The sequence below is a fragment of the Rhyacophila brunnea genome, unplaced genomic scaffold (assembly GCF_057557595.1).
Source record: "Rhyacophila brunnea isolate RB1 unplaced genomic scaffold, BYU_Rbru_1.0 scaffold_21, whole genome shotgun sequence".
Lineage (NCBI taxonomy): Eukaryota > Metazoa > Arthropoda > Insecta > Trichoptera > Rhyacophilidae > Rhyacophila > Rhyacophila brunnea.
Genome location: NW_028232871.1, coordinates 31,744,214 through 31,772,010, shown reverse-complemented (window position 1 = coordinate 31,772,010; position 27,797 = coordinate 31,744,214). Strand labels below are relative to the sequence as shown.

The 27,797-nt window shown below is 34.3% G+C and overlaps 1 protein-coding gene across 1 annotated transcript in view; it reads right to left on the bottom strand.

The window, feature by feature from the left end:
• The window catches only part of LOC147070954 (uncharacterized), an 80,573-nt gene that overhangs the window by 25,763 nt on the left and 27,013 nt on the right, over positions 1–27,797 (bottom strand). Inside the window, exons 15-19 of the mRNA XM_085949269.1 lie at positions 26,303–26,428; positions 24,381–24,506; positions 21,444–21,569; positions 7,405–7,530; positions 2,399–2,524 (exon numbers count right to left, since the gene is read on the bottom strand). Coding sequence (XP_085805395.1) covers positions 2,399–2,524; positions 7,405–7,530; positions 21,444–21,569; positions 24,381–24,506; positions 26,303–26,428 — 630 coding nt within the window. The remainder of the gene's footprint in view (positions 1–2,398; positions 2,525–7,404; positions 7,531–21,443; positions 21,570–24,380; positions 24,507–26,302; positions 26,429–27,797) is intronic.

Sequence of the window (27,797 nt, the reverse complement as noted above, 5' to 3'; positions counted from 1 at the left end):
TTAATAGCAAAAAAAGCCGCCTGCGGTCTGCTTTGTTTCGGAGCTATTAAATATTTTAAATATGTTGTTGAAAAATCCTGACCCGGTGGGTCCGCTTCAGGATGTGGGGTCCATGATAGATCCCATTTGTCAATGAACGAAGATGAATTTGGATTGACTACTATTGAAATTGATTGTGCTAATAAACAAGCATATTCGTCAAAAATTAATGTAATATAAAGTAGTACATAAAACCTTGTTTATTTTTTTTCCATTTTTGTATTCGTAAGTAGGTACATTGTTGACTATTTAAAAAGGTGTCTGTATTATTTAATGAAATAAGGGGGAGGGGGAGGCGCCTAGATTAGATTTTTTTAAAAGGGAGGCGTAGTAACATAAAGTTTGGAAACCACTGACTTAACATTTGAATTTTGTCTAAAAAAACGAGACGTTAATTACCCTTCATGGATGTTTTGTCTAAAAAAACAAGACGTTAATTACACCACGTTTAATTTTTTGAAAATGCAGAAAATTATTGGTCACTCAACGCGTACTATATTTTTTGCCGAAATACTATAATTTTGAAGGCACTGTACTATAATTCTTCTTTCAAAATATGGCAACACTGGTGTCGATTGAATTTTGGCGCGCGAAGAGCGGGTGTGGGCAATGGGCATGATAGTACTGGATCTGGAAGAAGCCGGACGTGCCTCGGGTACCGGTATTCGGACAACGGAAGACGTGGATCCAGACTTTCGTTCTCATATCGTGCAAGTTGTGTCGTTCTATTTATTAATTTAATAGTCTAACGAAATCTAGTAGAATCTTCATGTTGCTTTATATTATAGTCTCGTTATAATTTGATACATTTATTATGTTTAACCTTTATACTTCGTGATAACTTTTATTGAACTACCTTTGTTCGGCGTCTCTTTGTCGGTGGTTTTTTTTATGAATACTATGATATTTTGTGTATTTTTCTCAGTCTTTAGGACGAGTGGACCCAGGTTTGACATACTTCCTTGCTCTTTCATAGTTCATAATATTAAAACGTAACTTACTTTGATTTAATAATCACGAGGGCGCAGCCATTTGCAAACCAATTTTTAAACTAAACCTCTCATATACATATTATTATCTTCGCGTTTCCAGTCTCACACAGCCTCAATGATGACGATAGAATATTATATAGAAACAAAGATTCCCACGCTTGATAATTATAGTCTGTTACTCTCCCAAATATAGCCAAATTCCAAGAACAAAAGGTTGTCCAACGACTCTTTTTAGTAATAATGGGGAATTGCAAATTAATAATTATTACGGCATTACGAAACGATAGTGACCAAACTATTTCTTAACTTCAATACAAAAAAAATAATTTGATAATGAATAATTATTACCGATGTGTGCTAGTGTCCCTCGTAATATTATCTTTTGTGTAAACAATGACTTTGAAATACCATGTGAATGACAATATATCAATTAAAAAAATAATGAGTTCATTATTTTATTTATATTTAAGAAAGGTCGAACCTTTCCTGATCTCTTCTGAAAGTTAGTGTATGGCAACCGGTAGATCATCCAACCATCGTAGTGACAGTAAGAACTAAATGGAAGGTAAATGAATTACTTCGGAATTAAAACAACACCTAATTCTTCGTCAGCGCTCAATTATAATTGTTGGTGGTCCATTTTCTGGAAATCATTCATTTATAAGTCTATTAACATTAATTTATAAATAGCAAAATAACGAGTGTTGCCTTTTTCAGCTTATGCAGCAGGGTTATTCTAACATTTCACTTGACTCCAATGAAAAAGTGATAAGTAAATAATAATATGCTGTATCGTATTCAGACAGTTGATTATCCCGGGATGTGAACTATCAGGAGTGATGTTTTAACACTGCTGCTCATGACCCTGTTAGGGCAAAGTCATACGCCACTGCGTTTGCGTGCATTGACGTAGGTCTTACTTGATTTCAAAATATGCAACCAATTGGATAAACCAAGTTCGATTGTAGAATTAACATAACAAAATATAGTACGGAATCTACTCCGAAAGTTAAATTAGTGGAGCTCATTGCACTGCTTACGGAGTCCCAGGGTTCCGTGGACCTAGTTGGGAATCACTGATCTATGCTACGTAGATGTCTACGCTCTGTTCATTTCGATCACTGCATACAAGACTCCACATTTTAGGGGATTTAATCTACATACGTATTAGATTAACAAAAATCAAGAATAAAACGAGGACGTTGAAATACTTCGAGGATCACATAAATTGCAAGTAGAGGCAAGAGAGAAAGAAAGTGTCTTATACGACCGTAAATACTGAGACCAATTGAAGCAATTGAGATCGAAAAAGATGTCTTTATATTTTTATTTTGTTATACGATAGATGAATATTTATTTATTTGTACCTGTTTGAAGTAAAGAAGGCCCAAAATAAATTTGGCGTAGGCGACTTTTGGATCGTCTGGACCTAATTTCACTTCGTAGATCTGTAGCGCTCGATAAAGATGGCATTCGGCATCTTCATATTTGCCCTAAAAGTTGTTTAAAACATTTATATTATATTAATTGTCACATTTTTGAATACATTAAATAAATGAAAAGGAATGTACATTATGACTAGGGAATCCAATCCCGAGCCAAAATTCTGATCCCGGGATTTCGGGATTACAATTTGACAATCCCGGGACTGGTCCCGGGATTGGCATTTTGTCCCATTGTTAATATAACATTTTTATATTTGATATTGATAAAATTGGTCAAAAATAAATCTAGTATAATTTATACTATTTAAGACATTTATTGTTAATATTGTATACGTTCAATCTTGGAAATACACAAGTTTAACGGAGTAAATAATATTGTAATATGAATATTAATGTGAATTTAATATGAGATTGCTGTTTCTGATAGTAAAGACATAATGCATGGATTAGCGAGATTTAAAATAGTAAAGCAAATAATCATGGCGTACTTATGGCCTTCCCGCTTCATAAATCTAATCATTCAGCCAAATATGAAACTGCCGTAAATCGTATCATGGTGGAATCACTTTGTTAAAAGTGGGAAGCATTGTTTTTTCCAATCTTTCTCATTTTTAATAATTCATCTGAAAAAATAAAATGAATCGGCAACCTACACATGGGTATAAATCAAACTTCATTCAAACTCAGTTTATTTCTAATGTAGTTATTTTTTATTAAAAGTATTTTTTCTGTTATATTTTCGCTTTTAATTCCATAAAAAATTATAAAAAAATCAATCCCGAAATCCCGGGATTATGTTTATCAATCCCGGGATTCATGGGTATCGAAAATAGCTCGGGATCCCGGGATTGGAATCCCTAATTATGACAATAAATTACTAAACTATTTTTTATTATTCAACAAATAATTCACATAAATTGAGAATGTAACATTCTGGCACAATGAACATAATTTGGAGACATCTCAGGTATAAATTATATTCTTCGGCGATTACGTCTCTTAACTAGAGCATTTAGATACAACACGGTTCTCCAAGAATCCCTATCGCTCGCCAGTTTCTTGCGTCATACATATCGTCGGTCCCAATTAAAAAAGTCGGGTCTGCAAAATGCTACTTTTCAGTACGAGCAATCAAAGATTTACAACTTACTAGAAACCTCATTTGCTCCCCGTTTTGCAATTCCTTCGTGCCACATATAAAAAGTTCCGATTTTCATTGCCATATTATACACAGTAACATTTAAAGTTGGTAATTTTCGTTTGTAATAAAAAATGAGTCATACTTCCCCATGAAGAGTCGTTAGTACTTTTTGAAAGTCAAATATAACGATTACAATACTTTTACTCTGTAAAGCCTCGTTTTTATCTTCATTTTTAAGTGTGTGATGTGCCTTCCTAAGGACTAAATGTTTTCCCTGTCTTTTTTTGTCTTCGTCTGTTGGACCGGTCTTGACCGAAAATGCATGACAAAAGCAATCTTTTTTTGGCCGGTGAAATGCTATATTGAACTTTTCATTTACAATATCTCTGTATTACCCTTTGGTTAGTGACTTGTTAGAATATTTATTCAGATCAAACTACTCGCGATATAAATTGAACATTCAAGGGTCACTTAGTTTACAGTTTTTTAGAATCTTTTCGAATATAGTGCGATTATACCAGAGGAAAACAGTTTACGTGATCGCATATGCTTTTCACCATCTCGTTATCTATGACGGTTTTTTATGGTCGTATTTACCACGTTGATCAGGCTCAATATTATTATCTCCATCATATTTCTTCCAAGCAGTGCTTATAATAGTACGTTTTCCAGATGAAATAGTATTCAGAAACATAGTCTTACAAAATATTTCTTTTTCTTATCATCAATAGGCAGATACTAAACAAATGTATTTCGACGATCATGCTTGGTAACTTCAGTTGTTTGACGACGCTTCAGAATTTTCTCGGTATATTTTACGTCTAGAGACAAAAATTTGTGAAAAATGTGTAAGCGTTGCTCCAGAAAAAAAAATCAAAGCACTTCAGTCGGCATTTTGGCATGGATTCTTGAAACATTTTTCACTAGCTGAAAAATAAAAATAGTCATTCTTAACGATATACTAAACAAAATAATGAAGAATAATATGTAAATTAGCCATTTTATAGATATTGCCCGTAACACTCAAAAGTTAGTTTAAACATTTTAATAAAAAAATAATTTAATCAAGCAACATTGTCGGTACTACAATAATTTTAAAACACCAGTCCCATTAAAACTGTCGGTTCTACCACTTAACACAAAACAGAATTGTTGATGTACAGTGAAAATAGTCGGTTGTACCACTTATGACATTAGGCATAAAGTTTTGTCCAATTAAAAACGTCGGATGTCCCACATCCAACAGAGATCTTATTAAAATGCAAGTTAAAATAGTCATATCTTCCACAACCGACATTGTTACTTGGAAACACCTAGTTATGAATTATTTTTAGTAAATGTAAAAATATGACAATTATAAAATATCCACTTATTTAATTTTATAAGAATGCCAGTTAAAAATAATATTTTAGTAATATTTTACTTAACCTACCTTTCCTGTCAGAATGACCGTTGAGATTTGAATTTTCAGTGTTCATTTCTTTCTTTTTCTCCGGAAATTTGTCACTATACTTTGAGCCTAAAGCATTCTTTAATATCCATTGTCACCTATTGCTTGCCATGATGAATAAAAATACGGATTATAGAAACTTTTCTAAACTTTTATAAAAATATCCGTCTGTCCGGTGAACATAGTAGCAACTGTCAGATCCGACGCATCTTGCTCACCCGCACCCAGCCAACAATGACGGTTGGTAAGAACCGACATTGTTATTCGGACACTGTCGGTAGATCCGTCATTTTTAACTTGAGTATCTCGGAATTTTTCAAACAAACAAAAAAAAACTGTGATTGTGGTATAAATGTTTAAAGTGTTCAAATAACTTTTACGTAATAATCCGATAATGACAAAAATTCAGATCCGACTTTTTAAATTGGGACCGACATTGTTATGTATCAAGCGCGCACACAGTAAAATGATTTGGAGGAGGGTTCATTTTGAAAAATTATCCACAATGTTTTTAAGTGGTCATATGGCCTGCGTGTCGTCGAATGCAGGGAGGCGTGGGGTCAACACGTTGAGAATTCTGTTCACTTGATCCTCAGATATGAGGTCCTGACGAAGAAGACAATCAACTAATATGCTATTTACCATGAAGTAATTTACATATTATTCCGTTTTTTGGAGAAGGTCCGGACCGAAAAATTCCCCCCCCCCCCGCTCCTTGTGTGCACACCTGATAATTTGTATCATAATAAGCATTAAACGCGTATTCAACATTAGTCATATTTGAAGATATTCAGGGGTTTTATATTTCTTCACTTATATGGCTTACCAAAACTACTGTGGAAGCTGTAGTCCATAGCGACCAGCTATCACATTTATATATTATTATTTATCTGATGAGTGGTTTCAGCTGCGTTTTTAGGCAGATGACGCAATCGATTCGACATAACATTTAAAGGCGGCCTCGAATCAGTCATACAATACAATTATTAATGTATACCAAAATCATAAAGAGATGCGTATTTTTCACAAATTGAGTAAGTATAATATTTAATATTCTACGCAAAGCATAACAAAATCCCGGAAACTAACATCGAAGGAGAATAATATAACATAACCACTCAAACAGACACGTACATGTCAACTACAATAGAAATGGTATTCAGTCGATAATTTTACTAAGTACCTACGTTAGTATTGAAATGTATGATTTTTTTAGTTTTTATCGTGAGGTGCCTTTAAATCGGTCAGTGCCTCGGGGCCTCCAGTTTCCTGATTTTGCCACTGAGTGGTAGTTTATATAATATATGAAATTATTATTAACAAAATATTTGAGTAAAATAAGAAAATAATTAATAAACTAATTTTAATCGATAAACATACTATAAAATAATAAGTAGGTAATAAATAGTATGGACTCCTTCAACTCATTATTAATTAAAAAAATAATGAGTTCATTATTTTATTTATATTTAAGAAAGGTCGAACCTTTCCTGATGTCTTCTGAAAGTTAATGTATGGCAACCGGTAGATCATCCAACCATTTTAGTTACAGTAAGAACTAAACGAAAGGTAAATGAAATACTCCGGAACGAAAACAACACCTATTTTTTCGTCAGCGCTCAATTATAATCGGTGGTCTATTTTCTTTAAATCATTCATTTATAGGTATATCAACAATAAATAGCAAAATAACGAGTGTTGCATTTTTCAGCTTATGCAGCAGGGTTATTCTAACATTTCACTTGACTCCAATAAAAAAGTGATTAATAATAATATGCTGTATCGTATTCAGACAGTTAATTATCCCGGGATGTGAACTATCAGGAGTGATGTTTTAACACGGCTGCTCATGGCCGTGTTAGGGCAAAGTCATACGGCACTGCGTTTGCGTGCATTGACGTAGGTCTTACTTGATTATAAAATATGCAACCAATTGGATAAACCAAGTTCGATTGTAGAATTAACATAACAAAATATAGTACGGAATCTACTCCGAATGTTAAATTAGTGGTGATCATTGCACTGCTTACGGAGTCCCAGGGTTCCGTGGACTAGTTGGGAATCACTGATCTATGCTACGTAGATGTCTACGCTCTGTTCATTTCGATCACTGCATACAAGACTCCACATTTTAGGGGATTTAAATCAAGAATAAAACGAAGACGTTGAAATACTTCGATGATCACATTAATTGCAAGTAGTGGCAAGAGAGGAAGCCAGTGTCTTATAATATGACCGCAAATACTGAGACCAATCAATTGGAGCAATTGAGATCAAAAAAGATTTCTTTATATCTTTATTTTGTTTTACGATAGATAAATATGTATTTGTTTGTACCTGTTTGAAGTAATAAAAGCCCAACTTTAAATTGGTGTGGGCAACTTTTGGATCGTCTGGACCTAATTTCACTTCGTAGATCTCTTGTGCTCGTCGAGTTTGGCGTTCGGCATCTTCATATTTACCCTAAAAGTTGTTTAAAACATTTATTTTATATTAATTGTTGCATTTTTTGAATATATTAAATGAAAAAAATGTACTTTATGGCAATAATATAGTATACCATTATAAAATACATAATTTTATATCATGGAAAATATGGAATAATAAACTATTTTTTATTATTCAACAAATAGGTAATTCACATAGATTGAGTTTTCTTGCTCATCATTTGTGCATAAATTGGAGTGGCAAAACCTGGATCTGCAGTCCAATAGTCATTTCCAGTGTCTTGTTTTGCTCTCATCATCATCAAAATTAGCCCGAAAAACTTTTTTATTTCTTGAAAAGTTATATTGTGCCATTTTTTGTCTTGTTGCTGGTTTTAAATTAATCTGAATTTCGGTTGTGATATTTATTTGATCCGTCCAGAAAATAGTAAAACAAATCGTCACCAATATATTACTTATATAGTTTCACACTACTGAATGTGTATGAAATCGGTAGGTAAATTTTGTTATCCAGATCCAGAACAAATGGTTCTAAAACGGGTGGATTGTGAACTTCACATCACTTCAGATCGTAAAATTTCACTGTCTGAATCACTTTCATTCTCCGAATCACTAGAACAATGATGTATCGTAGTATGGGTTCTTATTAGAAAAATATCACTATCATGTGTAGTTTCATTATATGAAAAATCTGGATCGGCGAGATCTTCATCTAACGAATAATTGGATCCTGAATCGGTAATTATTTCATCTGCACATCGATCGGAATTATTTTTGCGCGAACACACTTCAAATGGGTAAAACACAAGAATGCACTTTTTGCGAATAGCGAAGGGTGGAGGTCGGCTGTTAAGATCCGCCGTAAATAGTGCACATTAAACTTTGTTAGTCATACCTATTTATTTTTATTGAACTAGGACTACAATTTACATACTTGTCAGTGCATTCTTGATAGTATTGACTTGTGTGTCCCTGATAACTATCTTAGAAATCGGGAGCATCTGTCGTTTGTTCTCCCAAGGAGCAGAACTAAACTGCAATTGGTGATGCCAATTGGGAGGGCAATAACTCTGTTCAACCAAATCGCTTCGAATGTTGATATATTCCACCTACGTGACGATGAGTATAGGTGTGCGTTGTTTTATAAATTCTTCAATTAAGGTCCACTTAGCTGATTTGGTGTGCTTTCATGCTTTATAATATAATTTATAATTTTTTTTTAACTTTCACTTTGCTTTTCATAGGTAGTTACTGTTTTTGTGATACTGCATATTCTATTTGTTTCTTCTTTACACTGCTTAATACTATTTCTTTGTTTTTAAATGTCACGTCTTAAATTTATAATTTGCAATGTTCACCGTATGTAAAAATAAATAAATTTGAATATGGTATTAGTTAGTTTTTAAAAATCAATTAAGCCCTGCCTAAACCGAACCATATAGTTTTGGTATATTTTGAGCGATACGACAAAATTATGCACATTTTTTCATTCATATTATTTTTTTTTCGTTGGATTAAGAATACATTACAGATTATTATTGTTGGATCATTTTTTAAATGCATTTAGCCCTGCCTAAGCTAAACTATAATAGATACAAAATATAATCCTATTTATAAAATATTCAAAGTTATGTGTGATATAATTGCATAATTTTAAATATTTTATAGATATACGAGTATGTTTTGATTATTATGTATTATGGCTTAGTTTCGCAGGGTTTAATTGAATTTTAAAAACTAACGACACCATCTGTAAATAATAATATTATTTCAATAAAAACAAATACGTATGACTGACAAAGCTTAGTGTGCACTATTTATGGCGGATCTTAACAGTCTACTGCCACTCCTCGCCACTGGTTTTTGCAGTGTACCTACTTTATAATCAACGCAAGAAAAATCGTTCTCAATGTAATGGTAAAAATAAAGAATTTATTTTAACTTGTTAACTATCAATTAATGGTGGAAATGTATTGTATTATTAATTTAATTTAATAAAACGGGATATTTTTTAGTACTTATTCCACTTTTAATAAATAAATCTGGACCGTTTTTGTCTGTCTCAGAGAGACATTTTCAACTAAATACTCCGTGAATACCGTAAGAACACCGTGAAGGTGGACTGCAAAGCATTGTTCGTCGAAATAAGTTTAGATAATAAGTGTCATAATAATAGTAATAAGTTATAAATCCGATGAAAGCAAGTAGTGCAAGTAGTGTATAATCACAACATGAACCGGCCAACGTAGCTGACACTGCTGAGTTCTATGACAGCCAAATCGTAAGTAAACATTCGACCAATTCTACTATTAATTTTGATTCGAAAAAGTCCCTTCGGGAAAAAAAACAAATAATAATTGCTATAAATTTAAAATATCCCTTAATTAACTACGGCTGGTTATAAAAATAACCGAACGCCGAAATCAGGTAATTAAAAAAGGGTTGCAAATTCGTTTAACTGGCCTTGAACAGAACCGATGGGATGAACAACTCTGTGTAGATGCTGGGTGATCTTTGCTGCCGACGCAACGCTGCAACCGGGTTCAGTCCCGCGGAAGTCTTGTGGAAATTCAAGGTTTGTAGGCCTGGGTACTGGTCGAATCCATAGCGTACCAACGAAAAAGACAAGGTGGAAAGGACTCGAGAGGTTGATTTGATTGAAGAAGAAGTTGAATCAGAAGGAATTTGCAAAACGAAATTTTTATCGGTATCGCATCGCTTTTCTTCAGTTCCTTTTGCTTCATTAGATTCCAGGTGTCTCTGCTTATGAGATTCAAAGTCAACTTCCAATGAAGCCTTTTCTGTACCTATTGCATTATTATACCTTTGACGAGAGTTTTTTTTTTGGTTTCTGAAAAGCGAGGTTGTAATTTTTACAAAAGATGCATCTGTACGTTAATACCGAATGAAGGTCTCCCACAGGATACCACCTCAAAGGGCGGACCAAACCATCATCTTTCCCAAAACACCACAGCCTACGTCCACTCTTCGCGGTTCTCGCAACCCTCGGCCGAGCGGAGCCCGCCTCCTCAAAAAACCAAAATTCAAATTCGTCCACGCTCCCGCCAAAACAGCGCGGTCTGTCGAAAACGGCCGCTCGCGCCGCCACTAGTCAATCCGTTGGTAAAACAGGGAGGTTCCCGACCGACGGAGGAACATGAAGCCGCCGAAATCTGACAGTTGGATGGGCGCGAAAAAACTCTCTTGCCCCTGACGCCGAACGAACAGCATCGACCGCCAAATCTCTCCCTCTCGCATCGGACACCGGACAGCTAGCATCGCCTCTACTCGCCTCGGACGCGAAGCCAAGCCAGCATCTCCAATTCTCCAGCCAAAAAAGACGCGTCGGCGCCAAGCAAGCATCAAGCATCCCAAGCCACAAGATCTCAAGCTAACAGCCAGCAAACCGCCATAACTAACCCACCGCCAACGACAATACCCTGCAAATAACTAACTGCGACAATATAATAAACACCAGCCTCAACAGCATACACCGTGCGTTTCTCTCATTCCACCCCGCTTCTGGCCTGCTAGTTATACGGCCTTCACCATTCTCCTCGACGGAGAAAGGCCGGTATCAACGTTATAGGCGAAACAAAATCAACTTTGTCGTCCTTACATTTAATGACGTATATCTCGTACAATTTAGCAATCGAAAGGGATGTGTCTAAGTAACCTTTTGATGTTATTTTCTAATTCATTGACAGGAAACTTTTCAATGTGGTTTTTAGCCCTAGTGATCATTTCTTCGGGAGTTTTATTTATGGGTGTTTGTTTTCCACGTTGGTCGGGTTTTCCATTTAGGCCTAAGCTATTTTGTGCCTTAAATGTATTTATTATAGGTCCATCACTAATTTTCAAAGTACAATTTTTTTTTTTTACAGACACGATGAGCAATTCCATTTCTCTTTAAGTAGTACGTTCTGGATAGTTTACGGCTCGGTCTAGTTTTTGCAATCTTTTTTCGGATGGAGAATTTTCATTAAAAATATTCATAAGGAAATCCTTTTGCCTTGCATAATCCAAACCCCAATATGTCCGACAAATCAGGTTCCTATCATCTTCAGAGAATATTTTTGTGCATTGGTATCTACATGTGTCACAATAATTGTCTTCTCTCTTCCTTTTTTAGTTTTATATGGCAATCCATTTATACGGCGAGATTTATTTACATTGATTGCCCAATTACTAGGATCAGCAATGTTCCACCTTGAGTTGTTCTTTCTAGGCAAGGCTTGATTATTTTCAATCGCTGATGGTTGGTAGTTGATGATAGTATGTTCTTCATTAGCACCATTATCAATACCAATAATTTCACTTATCATCACGTTTTACAAATTGCTTACAAGAATAAATCAGTAAGTGCGCACTTACCATTTTCTGCCAGTATATTTTTTTTAATAGTAATGAATATTATGTTTGGCTTATAACAGTAAGTCACTTTACTAATAACTGCATGTCTCTAATCTGCATTAAAATACTTACTGATAAAATAAATTGCTTTTCTTGGATATATTCATTCGCTTAGTTCCAGTAGTACTACAAAAGACAATGCCATGATGACGTTGAATAATGATCCTATAGAGAACCATGGTATATCTGATGCATTTGCTAAGTATTTTGAATCACTTTATAGCTCAATAGAATCGCTACTTGACCCCGATTCTGCAACGCAAGATATTCAAATCTCAGCTTTTGACGAGAAAGATATGGAATATGGGTTTTCAAATTTGTCTCCCAAAAGTTCATTTGGTCCAGATGGCTTGCCACCTTATGTTGTTAAGGGCTGTTACGAACATATATCCTTTCCACTTAAACATATATTTAATTTAATCATAGCATCCAGCACTTTTCCTGATGCATGGAAAATAACCCGCCTAAGGCCGCTTCATAAAAAGGGATGTAGATCAGAGATCTCTAACTATAGGCCAATAGCAGTTCTTTCGGCTCCATGTAAATTATTTGAATCGATATTACATATACACATCAACCGTCAAATAGACTCTCGCCTCTCCGATTCGCAGCATGGTTTTCGACTTAGGCGGTCCACAGTAACAAATCTTATAGTGTATAATAATTTTAATTCAAACTCTATGGATAAGTCAATTCAAGTTGATTCTGTGTACACAGATATTTCCAAGGCATTTGATCGTATTGATCACGATATTTTATTAAAAAAGCTTTGTACATTTGGCGCGTCATATTATAGTATAATATGTTTTTTTGCTTCTTATTTGAAAAATCGCCGTCAATTTGTTGATTACCATGGGAATGAATCGCGGATTTTTAGAACAAATTCTGGTGTTCCTCAAGGTTCAAATCTTGGCCCAATTTTGTTTTTAATATTTTTTGATGATATTGTCAAAGTTATAACCAATTCTTCTTGTTTGCTATTCGCAGATGATCTTAAACTTTTTCGAACTATTGAAACCCCATTATGCTATGCGATGATGCAGTCTGACCTAGATGCTATCTCGCAATGGTTTATCTTGAATAAACTTGAATTCGCTACCTCCAAATGTAATATTATTTCATTCAGTCGTTTAAGGCACACCTTATTGTTCCCATATACATTGTCTGGTATAATATTGAGTAAGGTAACGGAGATAAAAGATTTGGGTGTATTGTATGATGCAAAGTTCACTTTCAATCAGCATATTCTTAACATCAGTACCAGATCTAGCAAAATGATTGGTTTTGTTATGAGGGTTTTAAAATCATTCGAAAACGTCCGAGTGCTACGTACATTATACGTATCATTTGTGTTGAGTATTCTTTACTTTCTCTACTTAAGAACATACGGGTTCTTTCCTTATGATAATGACAATAAAATGAATTTCCCGACTCATTTCCTTCTGGGTATGCTATCCATGCAATCCCTGTCTACCCGAAGAGTGATTGTTCTTTTAAAGCATTTCTTTTTACTTCTTCGTGGGTTCATTTACAATCCGTATATACTGGCAAATATTAATTTTCATGTTCCCACCAATATCACTCGTAGCTCCACGGTCTTTAAGATACCTCGTCGCAGGACAGATGTTATGTTTCATGATGCTGTGTATCGTGCAATTAGCTTATTTGATGGCACCATAAAGGTTGATTTGTTTTTTATTAACTATATAATGTTTGTGGACGTATTAAATAGGTTAAATTTATAATTGTATAAATTATCATATTTCATTAATATTTACACATGCTGTCTTTTTATTGTTATTTGTAATTAAGATATTTTTATACATTTGTATTTATTATGTATTATGGCGCATTGGCCAATAGCTGTAATGCCATAATACTCTTTTTATAAATAAATAAATAAATAAATTGGAATAATAAATGTATTAACTGAGTTATTCCAAACTAAGATTATTTGATACTCAAAATTCACACTGTATTCTGAGCTCATTTTGGTCAATTTCGTCACTTACCAACTTCTTCCAGTATGGTGACATATATTATGTCAAATATTATATGTATACATGAGTCGGAAATAAATCCTTTGTAAGTTCTAAAAAACCTAATTCCAAGTCATATTAGATAATGGTCAAAAAAGTTTGTGCGTTTTTATTTAAAAAAAAAAAATACTTCTATATTAGCAAGACATTTTCATCTACAGCAGTAAACATTATTCAATTTTAGTTTAGTCTTAGCAGGTCTTGATGAATTAAAATACATATTAATAATTAAATACAATAAATATAAATTACTTAATACTAAAATTAGTAGTATTTGTAGCCATAGGATTCACCTAGGTTGCTGCCGGTCCCAAGCCCGGATGAAGGAGGAGGGTTCATCGTAGGGCTAATCACCCTACATGGTAAAAACACCAGATTACGAACACCAACACAAGCGCCTCGGAACACAGGACCCCTATCAATGAAAGACCTTGGCTACAAATTAAGGACAAACGATTTTATTTACACTGCGGAACTTGGAACATAAGAACAATGTTGCAAGCAGGAAAGATGGAAGAAGTTGCAAACGAACTTTATAAATATAATATGGACGTAACAGCTCTGCAGGAGATAAGGTGGAAGGATAGTGGCTGCATTAATAAAAGGAAATATTCTCTGTACTTTAGTGGAGAACTGAATACACAAGGGCATCATGGAACTGGATTTATTATCAATGCTAATATACGGAAATCCGTGCTGGGGTTTGAGCCAATAAATGAGCGACTTTGTAAACTCAGAATAAAAGGCATATTTTATAATATTACTTTCATAAACGCATATGCTCCAACCGAGGATGCAACAGAAGAAATCAAAGATAAATTTTATGACGACATACAAATTGCATGTGAAGCTGTCTCAGCGCATGATGCATTAATTGTAATGGGAGACTTCAATGCCAAAATTGGAAAAGAACAAATATACGCAGAAATTGCTGGAAAACATAGCATGCATGAAACAACCAGCGAAAATGGAGAGCGTTTGTGCGGCTTTGCAGCGGCTAACAATCTCGTAATTAGTAGCACCTGTTATCCACATAAAATGATACATAAAGGCACTTGGAGAATCCCAGGAAGCACGGAGTGTAACCAAATTGATCATTTACTTATATCTAAAAGAAGAGCCACAACAGTTGAAGATGTACGCTCTTGCAGGGGAGCCAACTGTGATTCGGATCATTTTCTTGTGAAAGCGAAATTGAAGCAAAAAATATCAAGAGCTCAAAAATGCGATGGAAAGAAAAGAATAAAATGGAATCTGGAAAAACTTATGAATTCAGACCCCCTGAAAAACTACCAACATGTGCTAGATAGCAAATTACAAGTGACACCAATTACTGATGACGTAAATGATGATTGGGAAAACACTAAAAGCTGCATAATAGCGAGTGCCACTGAAGTACTAGGGGAAAGAAAAGTACAAGCAAATAACGGCTGGTTCGATGATGTCTGCAAACAGGTAATTATAGAAAAAAACAATGCAAGAAAAAAATGCCTACAAAGAGAAACACGCCAAAATGCGGAATTTTATAAAGAAAAAAGAAAATATGCAACAAAACTCTGCCGTGAACGAAAACGCGAAATGTTGAGGAAAATGGTGGAGAGTATGGAATCTCAGAGAAGGTGCAATGAAACTAGAAAATTCTACAAAACTTTCCGGGATCTAACTAAATCATACCAACCCAGAATGAACATTTGCCGAGACTCAAATGGAAAAATTTTTACTGAAAAAGAAGATATCATGACAAGATGGAGAAAATATTTCTATTCACTGTTAAATCATGCTGGCAATGAACAAGGAGAACATGACGATGAAATGGTATATCATACAGCGGAAGAAATCATTGAAGAACCTACCCTGAATGAAGTAAAGCAGGCACTAAGGGGGTTAAAAAATAATAAAGCTCCCGGTGTTGATATGATAGCTGCTGAATTAATCAAAAAGGGGGGACCAAAGCTGGAAGAACATCTGTACCAATTAATTCGCAATATATGGGATAAGGAAACACTCCCCAAAGAATGGAAGATGGGTATTATAGTACCTATACTTAAAAAGGGGGATATGACTAATTGTGAGAACTACAGAGGTATCACGCTTCTCAACACAGCGTACAAAGTTTTTTCCAGTATTCTATATGCAAGATTACTAAGGTATACGGAGAGCATCTTGGGAGAATACCAGTGCGGATTCCGCCCCAATCGATCCACCATTGATCATATTCACCTGATGCGGCAAACTATGGAAAAGGCGTATGAGTATAATATGATTTTGTATCATGTCTTCATCGACTTCAAACAAGCTTTTGACAGTATCAACAAAGAAAAAATGTTGCATGCACTAAAATTACTAGGAATCCCCTCAAAGCTTGGAAGACTGATACATGTCACCCTAACTGAGTCAAAGGCCGTCATAAACATACAAAATGAGCTAACGGACCATATTGTGATTGAGTCTGGTGTAAGGCAGGGTGACGCACTCTCCATCATGATGTTCAACCTGGTTCTCGAGGCCATAGCCCGTAAAGTTGACATAAGGGGTTGTGTTAACTCTAACACATCCCAGATGTGCGCCTATGCCGACGACATAGTCATAACTAGCCGATCCAAACAAAGACTGATCGACCATGCCACAACATTGAAAAAGGAAGCGGAAAAGCTTGGATTAGAAATAAACGCCTGCAAAACAAAATACATGGTATCCACGCGAGAGCAGGGTCCACCTCGAAATATCTGTGTGGAGCAGCAGGTATGAGAAGAGGTTCAGAGCTTCACGTACCTGGGCTCTAACCTAAACACACTCAATAAAACAACAGAAGAGGTGAACATACGACTCATAGCTGCTAATAAGTGCTTCTACGCCTGTAAGAGTCTACTGAGTTCGAAAATCCTAAGCAAGAATAACAAACTGCTTATCTACAAAACAGTTATTCGACCAGTAGCTACCTATGGCTGTGAGACATGGTGCGTGACTCAAAGGGAAGAACATAAACTGGCCATATTCGAAAGAAAGATCCTCAGGAGAATTTTCGGGCCCACATTGGAAAATGGATGTTACAGGATAAAAATGAACCACGAGCTAGAAGAATTAATAAAACATGAAACGGTGGTGAAATTCTGTCGATCCCAAAGACTAAGGTGGGCTGGACACGTTGAGAGAATGCTTGAGCACTGGACGCCAAAAATCATGACCAAATGGATCCCACAGTGGAAACGGCCTAGGGGCAGACCAAAGAAGAGGTGGGCTGACTGTATCGAAGAGGACTGGAGAAAGATGGGGAGTGCTGGAGACTGGAGAGGAGCAGCCAGGGAAAGGAGCGTGTGGAGGACAATTGTAGAGGAGGCCAAATCCCGCCCCGGGATGTAGTGCCGAGAAAGAAGAAGAAGAACTAAAATACTAATAATAAAATACAAAAAAAATTGCATTTGCCGGGAATCGAAAGCGGGACGCCCACGTGGTAGGCGAGCATTCTACCACCGAACCATTTGTGGATATCCGTGTCTGTAATATTTTATAATACATAGGAGAAAAAATTGTTCACCACAGTAACTCGCAATTTTATTTTTCATATTACAATACGTATTCACTTATTAACGTATAATGTAAATTATTAATTTAAGAGATATATAATATACTTATATTAATTTTTTAATATTATTAATAAAATAAAACACGTTAATACTAATATAAAGTATAAAAATATTTGTCATAAGTAAGATCCGAACCTAAGCCTTGGAAAAATAAAATTGTTGTATGTATAACCAAACTTCATTTCACAACTCTATTCCCAGTTGTGAAATTCGCAGTTATTATAGGTAGAGTAAAAATCGTCACTATGGCAGTACCGTGCGTGGCACAAAGGTAACGCGTTCGGCTGGTAACAGAAAGGTCAGTGGTTCGAATCTACTCGAGTGCGATTTATTTTTTCCTGTGAGAATAAAAACGGTCACCCATCCAAGTACTATCCGCGCCCAATGGTGCTTAACTTTGGTGATCAAAATCGAGCGTTTAACCACTCGGCTGGTCACATTCTGCGTTACATATTTGAAATTTGTGCACATAATTTTATTTTCATAGTCGAGGCGAGCGGTAAAATATATACATATTAAAAATAATAGTAGCTAATTAATAAAGGTTTCTTCTAAACTTTAAGTTAGAGTATATAGCATACCTAGTAGAAAATCAGCCGGATGGAGTCATGGATAATATTCATACAGCCGAAAGTAAACGAGTCTCAAAAAATTCTTCTGGACCCCTCCACTAATTCTCCACCATACTTCAATTGAGCGTAGTTATGCACAAAGCAGCCGAGCCACACAAACCTCAAACAGAGATAGAAGCACTTTTATGTAAATTGTGTTTCTTTAAATCAGCAAAGCCTCTGTATACTGTGTATACTTTTTCAATGATAGATATTATATATATATATGATTTTGTATAACTTTTGAAGAGATAAAAGCATATAATCTATGAAATTTTGGTGTTTTATCAGTCCAGGTGTTTTGAGTAAAATGATTTTTTCTAGAATGTGCATTTTGCAGAATGCAGCCATCTCTTATTTTTGTAAGAAAAGTCTTTATTTTTGATTATTTTCTTTAAAAATAGCCTTCTAAGCTACTAAATTATTATGGGAATTTCAAAATTCTGAAAATAATTCGAAAAACTTGTAAATTATACATCAATATTTAGCTGCCTGGCACTATTTTTTATATGAAAAATCTGTATATTATATTATAGATAATAAAATGAAAAACATATAATGTAATTGAGAAAATAATGTTTATTAATTGAATGTAGAAAAACACACCTTACAGTCACGATTTTAAAAATTTACGTAAGTACATAATATTATCATTTGGCTGCTTTTTGCAGAACGAATATTGCATATTTTTAGAATGCATGAGTATGACATTTTTGTATGACAGCAGCTTGGTTGCTTTATGCAAATCGAAAATGTCATATTCTGCGATTTGCAAAATCTTTAAAACGCATTTATACGAGATTTTTGTATGACAGCAGCTTGGCTGATTTGTTCAGAACGTAAAACAAACGTGTGCGATTATGGAAATCACAATAACTCATTTTTTTCAAAATTGTGGCTTGGCTGCTTTGTGCATAACTACGCTCAATTGATGCTAGACCCAGATAATAGACCCACTCACAAGTCTGCTCCAAACTCAGGAGTTATAGAGATCTTTTAGTACTGTTACATCCAAAAAGAGCCGGGAAGTACGCAAGACAAAGCCCGAAATTTGTAGGGCCTTTTTACTAATGATATCTATATGACCACTAAACGTCAGTTTACTGTCAAACTTAATGCCAAGATCAATAACAGAACATATTCTCGAGAGAAAACTGGCATATACAGAATACTCAAGAAACAATACTCGTGAGGGTTTAATAAACGATAAAATATTGCATTTATCAATATTGAAGTCCCCGCTTGCCCCAATCTAATATAATATTATCTATATCAAGTTGGAGTTGACGACAATCTTCCAAGGTGACAACTTCCAAGAAAAGTTTCAAGTCGTCAGCGAACAACAAAAACTTTATAATTTTAATTACCAATGCTATGTCATTTATAAAAACCGTGAACAGCGATGACCCCAAGTTTGGCACCTGGGACACACCAGAAAAGGGTTCAAATGTCTGTGACTGATAGAGGCCGTACGATACGTATTGTTGACGATTTCTAAAATAACCCCTGTATAACTTGAGAAATCGATCCGACAATCCGATTAGTTGGAGTTTTTCCACCAGAATGTCGCCAGCGACTCTGTCAAATGCTTTCGAGAAATTATTGAAAGAACGGTCAACCTGACTGTGCTCTATCTAGTGCTGATACCAGATAGTCAGTAAATACCATCACGTTTATTTTAATTCGAGCACTTATTAAGATCAAAAAGATTTCCTTTCTGTACTATGATGGTAAACGGTTATAATTGCTGTTTACACAATTTTACAGGAGATCAAAAACAAAGTTGTGAAATCAGTCTGACAAGAGTTAGTATATGATAGTTTGAGGTATTTTATATAAAAATAGGTGGAATTAGCATCCCATCACCATTAAAATCATTTCTTGAAAAAAGAAAAAAGTTTTATTTATCTTTCATTATAACCAGATATATCTTTTTGCCACATCAACTTTTTTTCATATTTGTTCAGATGCCGATATCTTTTACCGTTACTTTGTGACCAATAAGGTTGCAGCTCTAATATTTTTCCACATCAAAGAATGTGCGATTTAAAACATTTTATGAAAAAAAACTAAAAAAGTGAAAAAACATCAGTTACAGTACCGAATTATTGAACTAAAAATTATTTCCTTTTCATATAATAAACATGACAAATTATAAATTCAAAGCGTTCGCAATATTATAACATAAAGTAATTGTTAACAATGTTCAAATAAAAATACAGGGTACTATGAGTAAATAATACAATAATACCTTTAATAAAAATTAGTGTACGGAAGCACAGAGATGAACAACTAGGTAGATATAACCTATCTTGTAAGCTTATAAAAGAACAACCACCTAAATTCACCCTCACGTTAGTGGAGTATATGAATATTCGAAACGATTTGATTCAACAAAGCTATTGCCCTCCCAATTGTAATTACTAATGGCAGGTTAGTTCTGCACCTTGAAAAACAAACAACGGGTGCCCCCGATTACTAAGATAAATATCAGAGGCACACAAGCCAATACTACATAAGATAGGTAGAGTTTCCAATTACGCCGGGTATAGGTGAGTCGGAAAAAATAAATGTAGCTAATAATAAAGTACCCTTCTAAACTTAAGCCTACAGTATGTAGCATACCTGAGAAATTGTCAGGTGGATAGAGTCACGGATAATATCCCTACAGCCGAAAGTAAAGGAGTCTCAAAAATTTCTTCTGGACCCTCATACACCGAATACTGGGGAAACAATACTCGTGAGGCTTTAGTAAACGATAAAATATTGCATTTATTAATATTGAAGTCCTGTTTGTTGCGCTTGTCGAATCTAATATAATATTATCTATATCAAGTTGGAGTTAACGACATTATTCCAAGGTGACAACTTCCAACAAGAGTTTCAAATTGTCAGCGAACAAGAAAAACTTTATAATTTTAATTACCAATGCTATGGGGCACATCAGAAAATGGTTCAAATATCTGTGACTGATAGAGGCCGTCCGATACGTATTGTTGACGATTTCTAAAATGACTCCCGAATAACTTTAGAAATCGATCCGACAATCCGATTAGTTGGAGTTTTTCCACCAGAATGTCGCCATCGACTCCGTCAAATGCTTTCGAAATATTATTGTAAGAACGGTCAACCTGACTGTGCCCTATCTAGTGCTGATACGAGATATTCAGTAAATGCAATTAGGTTTATTTTAATTCGAGCACTTATTAAGATCAAAAAGATTTCCTTATATACTTATTTTATTTTCTGACAATTAAATATCAATGTACATTTTGTTAGTACCTGTTCGCTGTAAGAATAGCCCAAATTGTGCAGGGTGTCGGCGACTTTTGGATCATCTGGTCCTAATTTCACTTCGTTGATCTCTAGCGCTCGATGCCAGTATCGTATCGCTTCTTCAAATTTACCCTGAAAGTTATTTAAGTACCACATTTTTCAATACATTAAATGAGAAAGTATGGACTTTGAGGCAATATTAATATAGAACTATCATAAAATACATATTATATCATGGCGAATATAGAATAATAAAGTAAGTATTTTTTTTATTATTTCACGAATTCACAAAAATTGGGAATGTAACATTCTGACATATTGAACATAATTCTGTACTATGGTAGCAAACGGTTATAACTGCTGATTACACAATTTTACAGAAGATCAAAAACAAAATTGGGAAATCAGTCTGTCAAGAGTGAGTATATGATATATTTCGGTATTTTATATAAAAATAAGCGGAATTAGCATCCCATCACTATTAAAATCATTTCTTGAGAAAAATAAAGTTTTATTTATATTTCATTATAACCAGATATATCTTTTGCCACATCAACTTTTTTTCATATTTGGTCAGATGCAGATATCTTTTACCGTTACTTTGTGACCAATAAGGTTGCAGCTCTAATATTTTTCCACATCAAAGAATGTGCAATTTGAACCATTTTATGGAAAACAACTAAAAAAGTAAAAAAAACAGCAGTTATAACCATCTGCCATCACAGTACCGAATTATTGAACTAAAATTTATTTCCTATCCATATAATGAACATGACAAATTATAAATTCAAAGCGTTCGCGATATTATGACATAAAGTAATTGTTAACAATGTTCAAATAAAATTACAGGGTAATATGAGTAAATAATACAATAATAACATTAAAAAATATAAGTGTACGGAAGCACAGAGATGAACAACTAGGTAGATATAACCTATCTTGTAAGCTTATAAAAGAACAACCACCTAAATTCACCCTCACGTTAGTGGAGTATATGAATATTCGAAGCGATTTGATTCAACAAAGCTATTGCCCTCCCAATTTTAATTACTAATAGGAGGTAAGTTCTGCACCCTGGGGATCAAACAACGGATTCCCCCGATTGCTAAGATAAATATCAGAGGCACACAAGCCAATGCTACACAAGATAGGTAGAGTTTCCACTTACGCCGGGTATAAGTAGGGAAAAATAAATGTAGCTAATTAATAATGTTCCCTTCTAAACAATAGCCTACAGTATGTAACATACCTAAGAAAAATTCAGCCGGATAGAGTCACGGATAATATCCCTACAGCCGAAAGTGAAGGAGTCTCAAAAATTTCTTCTGGACCCTCATACATATTATATAATTCACAAAAATTGGGAATGTAACATTCTGACATAATGAACATAATTCGGTACTGTGATGACAAACGATTATAAATGCTGTTTACACAATTTTACAGAAGATCAAAAACAAAATTAGGAAATCAGTCTGACAAGAGTGAGTATATGATAGTTTGAGGTATTTTATATAAAAATAGCGGAATTAGCATTCCATCACAATTAAATGATTTCTTTAAAAAAAATGGAGTTTTATTTATCTTGCATATTTTTTCATATTTGGTCAGATGCAGATATCTTTTACCGTTACTTTGTGACCAATAAGGTTGCAGCTCTAATATTTTTCCACATCAAAGAATGTGCAATTTGAAACATTTTATGGAAAACAACTAAAAAAGTAAAAAAAACAGCAGTTATAACCATCTGCCATCACAGTACCGAATAATTGAACTAAAATTTATTTCCTTTCCATATAATGAACATGACAAATTATAAATTCAAAGCGTTCGCGATATTATGACATAAAGTAATTGTTAACAATGTTCAAATAAAATTACAGGGTAATATGAGTAAATAATACAATAATAACATTAAAAAATATAAGTGTACGGAAGCACAGAGATGAACAACTAGGTAGATATAACCTATCTTGTAAGCTTATAAAAGAACAACCACCTAAATTCACCCTCACGTTAGTGGAGTATATAAATACTCGAAGCGATTTGATTCAACAAAGCTATTGCCCTCCCAATTGTAATTACTAATGGCAGGTTAGTTCTGCACCTTGAAAAACAAACAACGGGTGCCCCCGATTACTAAGATAAATATCAGAGGCACACAAGCCAATACTACATAAGATAGGTAGAGTTTCCAATTACGCCGGGTATAGGTGAGTCGGAAAAAATAAATGTAGCTAATAATAAAGTACCCTTCTAAACTTAAGCCTACAGTATGTAGCATACCTGAGAAATTGTCAGGTGGATAGAGTCACGGATAATATCCCTACAGCCGAAAGTAAAGGAGTCTCAAAAATTTCTTCTGGACCCTCATACACCGAATACTGGGGAAACAATACTCGTGAGGCTTTAGTAAACGATAAAATATTGCATTTATTAATATTGAAGTCCTGTTTGTTGCGCTTGTCGAATCTAATATAATATTATCTATATCAAGTTGGAGTTAACGACATTATTCCAAGGTGACAACTTCCAACAAGAGTTTCAAATTGTCAGCGAACAAGAAAAACTTTATAATTTTAATTACCAATGCTATGGGGCACATCAGAAAATGGTTCAAATATCTGTGACTGATAGAGGCCGTCCGATACGTATTGTTGACGATTTCTAAAATGACTCCCGAATAACTTTAGAAATCGATCCGACAATCCGATTAGTTGGAGTTTTTCCACCAGAATGTCGCCATCGACTCCGTCAAATGCTTTCGAAATATTATTGTAAGAACGGTCAACCTGACTGTGCCCTATCTAGTGCTGATACGAGATATTCAGTAAATGCAATTAGGTTTATTTTAATTCGAGCACTTATTAAGATCAAAAAGATTTCCTTATATACTTATTTTATTTTCTGACAATTAAATATCAATGTACATTTTGTTAGTACCTGTTCGCTGTAAGAATAGCCCAAATTGTGCAGGGTGTCGGCGACTTTTGGATCATCTGGTCCTAATTTCACTTCGTTGATCTCTAGCGCTCGATGCCAGTATCGTATCGCTTCTTCAAATTTACCCTGAAAGTTATTTACCACATTTTCGTTGTATAAATTGTAGCATTTTTCAATACACTAAATGAGAAAGTATGGACTTTGAGGCAATATTAATATAGAACTATCATAAAATACATATTATATCATGGCGAATATAGAATAATAAAGTAAGTATTTTTTTTATTATTTCACGAATTCACAAAAATTGGGAATGTAACATTCTGACATATTGAACATAATTCTGTACTATGGTAGCAAACGGTTATAACTGCTGATTACACAAGTTTACAGAAGATCAAAAACAAAATTGGGAAATCAGTCTGTCAAGAGTGAGTATATGATATGTTTCGGTATTTTATATAAAAATAAGCGGAATTAGCATCCCATCACCATTAAAATCATTTCTTGAGAAAAATAAAGTTTTATTTTTCTTTCATTATAACGAGATATATCTTTTGCCACATCAACTTTTTTTCATATTTGGTCAGATGCAGATATCTTTTACCGTTACTTTGTGACCAATAAGGTTGCAGCTCTAATATTTTTCCACATCAAAGAATGTGCAATTTGAAACATTTTATGGAAAACAACTAAAAAAGTAAAAAAAACAGCAGTTATAACCATCTGCCATCACAGTACCGAATTATTGAACTAAAATTTATTTCCTTTCCATATAATGAACATGACAAATTATAAATTCAAAGCGTTCGCGATATTATGACATAAAATAATTGTTAACAATGTTCAAATAAAATTACAGGGTAATATGAGTAAATAATACAATAATAACATTAAAAAATATAAGTGTACGGAAGCACAGAGATGAACAACTAGGTAGATATAACCTATCTTGTAAGCTTATAAAAGAACAACCACCTAAATTCACCCTCACGTTAGTGGAGTATATGAATATTCGAAGCGATTTGATTCAACAAAGCTATTGCCCTCCCAATTGTAATTACTAATGGCAGGTTAGTTCTGCACCTTGAAAAACAAACAACGGGTGCCCCCGATTACTAAGATAAATATCAGAGGCACACAAGCCAATACTACATAAGATAGGTAGAGTTTCCAATTACGCCGGGTATAGGTGAGTCGGAAAAAATAAATGTAGCTAATAATAAAGTACCCTTCTAAACTTAAGCCTACAGTATGTAGCATACCTGAGAAATTGTCAGGTGGATAGAGTCACGGATAATATCCCTACAGCCGAAAGTAAAGGAGTCTCAAAAATTTCTTCTGGACGCTCATACACCGAATACTGGGGAAACAATACTCGTGAGGCTTTAGTAAACGATAAAATATTGCATTTATTAATATTGAAGTCCTGTTTGTTGCGCTTGTCGAATCTAATATAATATTATCTATATCAAGTTGGAGTTAACGACATTATTCTAAGGTGACAACTTCCAAGAAGAGTTTCAAATTGTCAGCGAACAAGAAAAACTTTATAATTTTAATTACCAATGCTATGGGGCACATCAGAAAATGGTTCAAATGTCTGTGACTGATAGAGGCCGTCCGATACGTATTGTTGACGATTTCTAAAATGACTCCCGAATAACTTTAGAAATCGATCCGACAATCCGATTAGTTGGAGTTTTTCCACCAGAATGTCGCCATCGACTCCGTCAAATGCTTTCAAAATATTATTGTAAGAACGGTCAACCTGACTGTGCCCTATCTAGTGATGATACGAGATATTCAGTAAATGCCATTAGGTTTATTTTAATTCGAGCACTTATTAAGATCAAAATGATTTCCTTATATACTTATTTTATTTTCTGACAATCAAATATCAATGTACATTTTGTTAGTACCTGGTCGTAGTAAGAAGAGGCCAAATCGTTCAACGTGTCGGCGACTTTTGGATCATCTGGTCCTAATTTCACTTTGTAGATCTCTAGCGCTCGATGAAAATATGATTTCGCTTCTTCAAGTTTACCCTGAAAGTTATTTACCACATTTTCGTTGTATTAATTGTAGCATTTTTCAATACATTAAATGAGAATGTATGGACTTTGAGGCAATAGTAATATAGAACCATCATAAAATACATATTTTTATATCACGGCAAATTTAGAATAATAAAGATTTTTTTTTATTATTTCACGTATAATTCACAAAAATTGGGAATGTAATATTCTGACATAATGAACATATAATTCGGTACTGTGATGACAAACGATTATAAATGCTGTTTACACAATTTTACAGAAGATCAAAAACAAAATTAGGAAATCAGTCTGACAAGAGTGAGTATATGATAGTTTGAGGTATTTTATGACAAAATAGCGGTATTAGCATTCCATCACAATTAAATGATTTCTTTAATAAAAAAATGAAGTTTTATTTATCTTGCATATTTTTTTATATTTGGCCAGATGCAGATATCTTTTACCGTTACTTTGTGACCAATAAGGTTGCAGCTCTAATATTTTTCCACATGAAAGAATGTGCAATTTGAAACATTTTATGGAAAACAACTAAAAAAGTGAAAAAACAGCAGTTATTGCCATCTGCCATCACAGTACCGAATTATTGAACTAAAATTTATTTCCTTTCCATATAATGAACATGACAAATTATAAATTCAAAGCGTTCGCGATATTATGACATAAAGTAATTGTTAACAATGTTCAAATAAAATTACAGGGTAATATGAGTAAATAATACAATAATAACATTAAAAAATATAAGTGTACGGAAGCACAGAGATGAACAACTAGGTAGATATAACCTATCTTGTAAGCTTATAAAAGAACAACCACCTAAATTCACCCTCACGTTAGTGGAGTATATGAATATTCGAAGCGATTTGATTCAACAAAGCTATTGCCCTCCCAATTGTAATTACTAATGGCAGGTTAGTTCTGCACCTTGAAAAACAAACAACGGGTGCCCCCGATTACTAAGATAAATATCAGAGGCACACAAGCCAATACTACATAAGATAGGTAGAGTTTCCAATTACGCCGGGTATAGGTGAGTCGGAAAAAATAAATGTAGCTAATAATAAAGTACCCTTCTAAACTTAAGCCTACAGTATGTAGCATACCTGAGAAATTGTCAGGTGGATAGAGTCACGGATAATATCCCTACAGCCGAAAGTAAAGGAGTCTCAAAAATTTCTTCTGGACCCTCATACACCGAATACTGGGGAAACAATACTCGTGAGGCTTTAGTAAACGATAAAATATTGCATTTATTAATATTGAAGTCCTGTTTGTTGCGCTTGTGGAATCTAATATAATATTATCTATATCAAGTTGGAGTTAACGACATTATTCCAAGGTGACAACTTCCAAGAAGAGT